The sequence below is a fragment of the Nelumbo nucifera genome, chromosome 1 (genome assembly GCF_055504915.1).
Source record: "Nelumbo nucifera cultivar China Antique chromosome 1, China Antique-T2T, whole genome shotgun sequence".
NCBI classification, from domain to species: Eukaryota; Viridiplantae; Streptophyta; class Magnoliopsida; order Proteales; family Nelumbonaceae; genus Nelumbo; species Nelumbo nucifera.
In genome coordinates this window covers 186,341,284-186,347,951 of record NC_142649.1, presented here as the reverse complement: position 1 = coordinate 186,347,951, position 6,668 = coordinate 186,341,284, and the positions used below count along the sequence as shown (strand labels likewise).

At 32.2% G+C, this 6,668-nt stretch overlaps 1 protein-coding gene across 1 annotated transcript; it reads right to left on the bottom strand.

Moving 5' to 3' along the window:
- Positions 1 to 4,707: 4,707 nt before the first annotated feature.
- On the bottom strand, positions 4,708 to 6,437 carry LOC104596104 (heavy metal-associated isoprenylated plant protein 39-like). The gene is made up of 3 exons (XM_010257135.3): positions 5,709 to 6,437; positions 5,502 to 5,583; positions 4,708 to 5,110 (listed from the first exon to the last, which is right to left on the bottom strand). The coding sequence occupies exons 1-3, from the start codon at positions 5,715 to 5,717 to the stop codon at positions 4,869 to 4,871; spliced, it is 333 nt and encodes a 110-aa protein (XP_010255437.1). The 5' UTR covers positions 5,718 to 6,437; the 3' UTR covers positions 4,708 to 4,868.
- Positions 6,438 to 6,668: the final 231 nt, after the last annotated feature.

Below are 6,668 nucleotides of genomic sequence, written 5' to 3'. Positions count from 1 at the left end.
AGTTTGGGGATCAGCTTGGCATGGCCCACAGCCCAAACCCGTGCAGGTCCGTGGGCCAAGCCTTGGCCCAAGCCAGGCCAAAGCTATTTTTGCCTATTTATTTAAAAAAATTGAAAAAAAACTTAAAATTTTAATTCTATATGAATTTTGAGGTATACAATTGCTTATATATACAATAATTAAATAAACTAGTATAATAAAATTGAAAACAATTGTTTATTTTATTAATATATTATATACAATATATTATTATATAATTATAATTTATATAATATGATATTATATATATAATATATATAAATAGTATATATGGGCCGTGCTGGGTCGTATGGACATGTGGGCCATAGACAGCAGGGCCCGCTTGGTCATACCAGCCTGGCCCGGCCTACGGACCTAAAACCCTAGGCCCAGCACAGCATGGACCATTGTATCGGGCCATACCGAGCCACACACAGTACAGCCCAATTTACACCTCTAATTTTAGTGGAAATAACGATTCTCGAGTAAAACGGAACACAGCATGGACCATTGTATCGGGCCATACTGAGCCACGCACAGTACAGCCCAATTTACACCTCTAATTTTAGTGAAAATAACGATTCTCGAGTAAAACGGAACCGACCGGTTCCCAATTTTTCCGGTCCGGTTTTGAAAACTATGCGGCTGATTATTTCTTTCGTTTTACTCACTCACTCCACACACACACGTACGTTCTGGTGTCTTCAATTCGGTTGGAACACATAACGCTCCCAGCTCCCATCCGTATAAACCTTATTCTCCTTCATTTCATTGGTTTAATGTCAAAAATCCTTTTTATTGGAGTATACAGTGCTCATAGAGAATATAATTGTTGTGCTTGATCCTAGCAATCGCTGTATAGCATGCTCGGGTGAAGAAGATAGATTATTAGATCGGGTCACCTGTTACCCGCCGGATCAAGTCACCCACCCGCGCTTATTAATTAATGAACCCATCAAATCGGCTCAACTATAAATTACAAAGCTTTTAAATAATAACCTATTATTATTTAAATAAATAATTATTAATTATTTTGGAAAATATTCTACTAAAATTAATAATTAATATTATTAAACAAATACCAAATTATTTACTACATTTTCAGAAAATTATTGATTAATTTTCATTGCAAAATAAATGATAAATTATTACATTTCCAGAAAATATTCTCTATTTTTATAATAATGTTACATTTTCAGAAAGTTATTTATTAAATTTATAGAAATTTATTGATTAGCTTTTTAGATAATTATTGTTAATTTTTATTGTAAAATAAAATATTAATTACTGTAATTTTAGAAATTTTTGTAATATTTTGGGAAATTTATTACAATTCCATTAGTATGGAAATTATTGAAATTTGTTTAATTTTCATAGTAAATTACTGAAAATTACTTTTGGCAAATAATAATCAAATTATTTATTGCATTTTAATGAAAATATTTTGGAAAATTGTAATTACACTAATGATGTAATTATGAGGAAAAATCTTTTACCAAATTTTCCATAAAATTATTCAATAAATAATTCTTGAAAATTTTAAACCATTCAATTATTGAATAAATTTTATTGCAATATAGTTTAAATTGGTTCAAATTATTACATTTTCAGAAAATTATGTATTACATTTTTAGACAATTATTGCTTACTTTTTATTGAAAAATAAAATATAAATCAGCGTAATTTTGGTAAATTTTGAATTATTTTTGGGGAATTTATTACATTTATATAATTTTGGAAAATTATTAAAAATTATAATTTTCAATTTAAAATACTGATTTTTTTGGCAAATGATAACCAAATTATTTATTTCATTTTCAGGAAAATATTTTGGAAAACTGTAATTACACTAATTTTGTAATTATGAGAAAATTATTTTCAGAAATTTCCAGAAAATTATCAAATAAATAATTCTTGAAAATGTTAAACCAATAAATTAAAAGTAATGTCACATAAAATGATTTAAACAAATAATTGAAACTTGGAAATTATTGATTAACTTATATTGGAAAATTAAAGATAAATTAGTGTAATTATTTAATAAGTATTTAATAAAATTGTAAAATAATATTCAATATTTTTACAAAAGTATACAAATATAATAAAATTTGCAAAGTGATTATGAAACTACATTTTCATAAAATTTTTATAAAATAACATTTTGGAAAATAATATATATTAATATACTTTTTTAAAACTTTGGACAATTTCTTTAAAACGTAGTAAATAACTATTGAATAAAAATAAATTATTCCATAACAATTTAAAAATAATTTCCAAAAAATTTTCATAATTACACAAATATAACAAATTTTCCAACATTTTCAGAAAATTCCATTTCGGAAAATAAAAGTATATAAATGTACCTTTGGAAAATTTTGGAAAGTTTCTTAAAATGTAGTAAAGAATTGTTGAAAATCATTGGAATATTTTGTAAAGTTGTAGGAAAAATTATTACATTTGATAAATTTTGGAAAATCATTGAAATTTTGTCTAATTGTAATTGTAAATTATTGAAATTTAAATATAATGTACACTATTTAATAAAAAATAAATTTCAATTTTTTTTCAAAATAACAGAAATGTAATAATTTTTCTAAAGTTTTCATAAAATTATGTTTTGGAAAATTAAAGATAATTTAGTGTACTTTTGGGAAATTTCATAAAAATGTAGTAATGCATTAAGATAAATTAGTATAATTTTTGTAAAAGTTGAAATAGGAAATTTTTGATAAATTTATATTATAAAAATAACAGTATGATTTTGGAAAATTTTGGAAGGGAAATTATTGAATAAGTTATTTTGGGGAAAGAAATATAAATTAGTCTAATCTTTTAAGTAAACTATAGAATAAAAAATTATTTAATAGCAATTCAAAAATAAGTATAAAAGATTCTTTTAATTATTATTCTTAATAATACAATAAAAAAATTTAAAAATATTAAAATACATGTGGATTGAATTTTCCTGTGCATCGCATGGGTCTAATAATCAACTCAAGTTTATATGATGAAAAAACAATTCCGCAAATCCTACAATGAAAGTGTAAAAGTAACATTATATTTGGGTGGGAGCATGATTTTCAAAACTGGACCGGAAAAACTGGAAACCGGTCATCTATTTTCCCCAAAAACAGTTTTTTTCCCTAAAACTGTTGATTTTGATCAGCAAACTGCTGAACCAGCTAGTTAACCATTCGAACCGTTCGAACCATTCAAACGATTTTGACCGTTTTTCAAATTTTTTTATTTTTTTATTTTTTTTGTCAGAACAGACCGGTCATTTGAATTGAATGGTTGGACTGTTCGAACCAATAACTGAACCCCTGACCAGTTCGATTTTAAAAACCATGGGTGGGAGTTGCCGATCGAGCTGGAACCCGAAACCAGGGTCGGTTGATTCGATTCAATAATCAATCCAGGCTAAGGGAAGAGGAGACAAATCCTAATCAACTGGTTTCAGACTTTCAGGCATTTAGTAGTTTGTGTGAATGAATGAAATATCAAATAGCGTAATTCATTCTCATTGGATTGTCTTTACATGCATTAACAGGAGACGTGAAGGCAAAAGCATCATTTTGCCATTTTGGGGCGGGGGATTGATTTGGCTTTGCTGCTAATTAACGCATGCCGAGTTGCTGACATTGACAGATTCTAATCCATACAAAATAAATAATTTTGTGCTTAATAAAAGATGAAGATAACTCATCTCGACCAGAAGCTTTAGCGGACCATCCGTCACGGGTCTGTCAATTTCTTGGCAGTGCGGCACCCCAACCTTATCCTTGCCTGCCTCGTCAATCTGTCCTTCCTTATCTTCTCTATCATATTCATATCATACCCTATAAATATACGTAGATATAGGACGTAGCAGCAGGGTGAATGCTTGCTTATCTTTTGAGTTTTTTCTAATTTCAACTCAAACAAATGGGTTTTAACCGTTCAGTCCACCCTTAGAAATCTAGCTCCATTTTAGGGGTGAAATGAATTTTGACGAAAATTGATGTCTCCCGTGAATAATAACCAATAAATACGGGAGATGTTGATAGGATGTGCGTGTGAGGCGTCAAGCGTAAGGAGCAGATACGGTCTCGGTTTATATAGGTTAATGGGAGAAATTCTCTCTCACTCCTACAGTCCTACTCCTATGATTGATTAGTTTCTCCATTTACGTGGCACTGCGAGTGTCACAGTCGGACTCTCTCTTTCTTTTTCCCACACACACAGACACCGTCGTCGTGTATATATATTTTTCCCATGAAAACCCACAAAACAACAACCAAAAAGGTACCCACTACCATTAGAATGCCGAGTCTTTTCTTTTAACAGAGTAATCTAATCTAACAATGGGACCACGGGAATAACAATTAAGCACCGACAAGAAGAATTCTCACATCACACGATCTTTCCTCAACTCGTCGTCTTCACAGGGCTGCTTGTTATTTATTAACGATAAACAAAGGATCTCTAGCGATTCCAGATCTGCTGTGACCCTCTCTCTCTCTCTCTAACTATCTCAATCAAACTTTAATGGCGATCGACGCGTTTAGTTGCTTACAGGGAAAGGCATTGAGATTTTATAGAAGGACGAATGAAAATGCTGTTGGGTCTCTCTCTTTCCATCTCTCTCGATCAGAATAAAACGATCTCAAAACAAATCAAATTGATGATATGCTCTACTGCCCCTAGTACGGTATAATTGTATATTTATTTATTTATTTTTCACAATTAAAATACAACAAGAAAACGAAGAAGGAGAAGAGAAAAGAAATAACACCTCCCCCTCCAATAACCAAAATATGTTAAAAAATGTTACCATATTGTATCTTGTATTTGCTCTCCTCAAAATTTTATTTCTTCTCCTCTTTCTTTTCCTCCGGCTTCTCTTCTTTCTTCTCTTCCTTCTTCTCTTCCTTCTTTTCTTCTTTCTTCTCTTCCTTCTTCTCTTCTTTCTTTTCCTCTTTAGCTGGCCCAACTGATACTATATCCACTTTCCCAAATTTCTTCAACTTTTTGGCAATTGCGATCGTGTCCATTTCCCCTATTACGGTTATCTGTTGAGCCTTTAGATCAGCTGCAATCGAATCAATACCTGTTCATCATTCAAAACCTACCCAATTAAGAAACCCTCCATCGAATAACCTTTATTTTTTATATGAAGGATTTAGATAAAGCTAGATTATTCCTTCTTTTTTTTGGATCTCTTATTCCTTCGGTTTTGATTAGAGATCCAATAATAATTGTTCATCACTCCTCTTGAGTACCAAAACAAATCAGACTCCGCTTATTTAATTCAAGAAGAATGCTTCCCATTAAGATTAATTGAACAAAAAATTAGAGAAATCCAAATTCAAAACTGCCCATTAAGCTAACTTAGATTCGCAAAAGAAAAGAAAAGAAAAAACGCAACCAATTTGGGAGAATTCTTTTTTTTTTCATTTTTCATTGACAGAGAATAGAGTAAAGAAGGTAAAGATATATACCGAAGATGCTAGCCACAGCTTCCATAGCTTTCTGCTTCGTCTTGGCATCGGTCATGGTCATGACCTTGAGGACTACCTTTTGCTAAAGGTTCAAAAACGAGAGGGAAAAGATGAAGGATGTGGCATTTTGGTTCTCTCGATTCATTAAATTAAACAAAGAATACCAATAAAAAGGTAAGAGAAAGGTGAAAATAGAAGAAGACATACCTGTACCATTTGCGGAATCCAGAGAATATAGTATCGTATCAGATCCAAACAGAAAATTAAAGGAAAAAGGGGATTGAACCTCTCAAACAATTTAGTTGCAAATGGCGTGAATTCTTGTGGTTCTTTAAGGGAGGGCAAGAACCGAGCAAGAGGTTTTTGGTCTCCCTGTATCCCTGTATTATATAGCTGAAAACAGCGGGAGAAGTCGAAGTCTCAGATTCAGACCTCGCTGGCCCACCACTCCACTTCCCTTCCAAAGGAGTGGAGTTATCTCGGTATTCTGTATGACCTTTTTAGATTTTCTCTCTCTCTCTCTCTCTCTCTCGTTCCGACTGGGACTGTAAGCTCGTGGTCGTGGATGGAATAACCGCTTCAAATCATGAACACCGTAATTTAACCGGGACCGAAAAAAAATCCATTGGGTTGTCAGGTCATCGATTCAACTGTGCGGTCCAATCCCAATCTTACAACGTTCATTGGATGTGCGTCCCAACATGCATGGAATATGGATTGAGAACTTAATTCTCTGTAAAGGAGGGTATCGCCATGAGAGCACACTCATAGTCATAGGATCACCCTCTTCCTCTTAGCTAAACAAATCCATTCCTGTCAAAAGAAAAAAATAAAAAATAAAAAAACAAATCCATCCTGTCTGTTAATTTCATTCATGAGAAGGATGCTCTCGGGGAAAAGCTAGCTGCGGCAAAGCTGATTCATGCGAGCACATTCAGCCGCTGTTTGCTGTTTGTAAATAATAAATTCTCTGGTGTTGACGGTAATTGTACTGTGGTCCAATCATTGGATGGGATGTTTGGCCGGTTCACGTAAAGGGTAAAATCAGCTGAGCCGACCCCAAACCCCACTCATTTACTGAAACTCAAACCGTCTAGCTCAGCCTTTTTATTTGCCTTGCTAAAAGTGCAATCACTTTGTCTAGTATTAGACAACGGCTTCTGCTGT

Bases quoted from the DNA above. Each gene is read 5' to 3' on its own strand.
- LOC104596104 (XM_010257135.3), bottom strand. The intron at 5,111-5,501 runs GTATATATCTTT...AATGATGAACAG, and splicing joins AGCTGTGGCTAGCATCTTCG to GTATTGATTCGATTGCAGCT.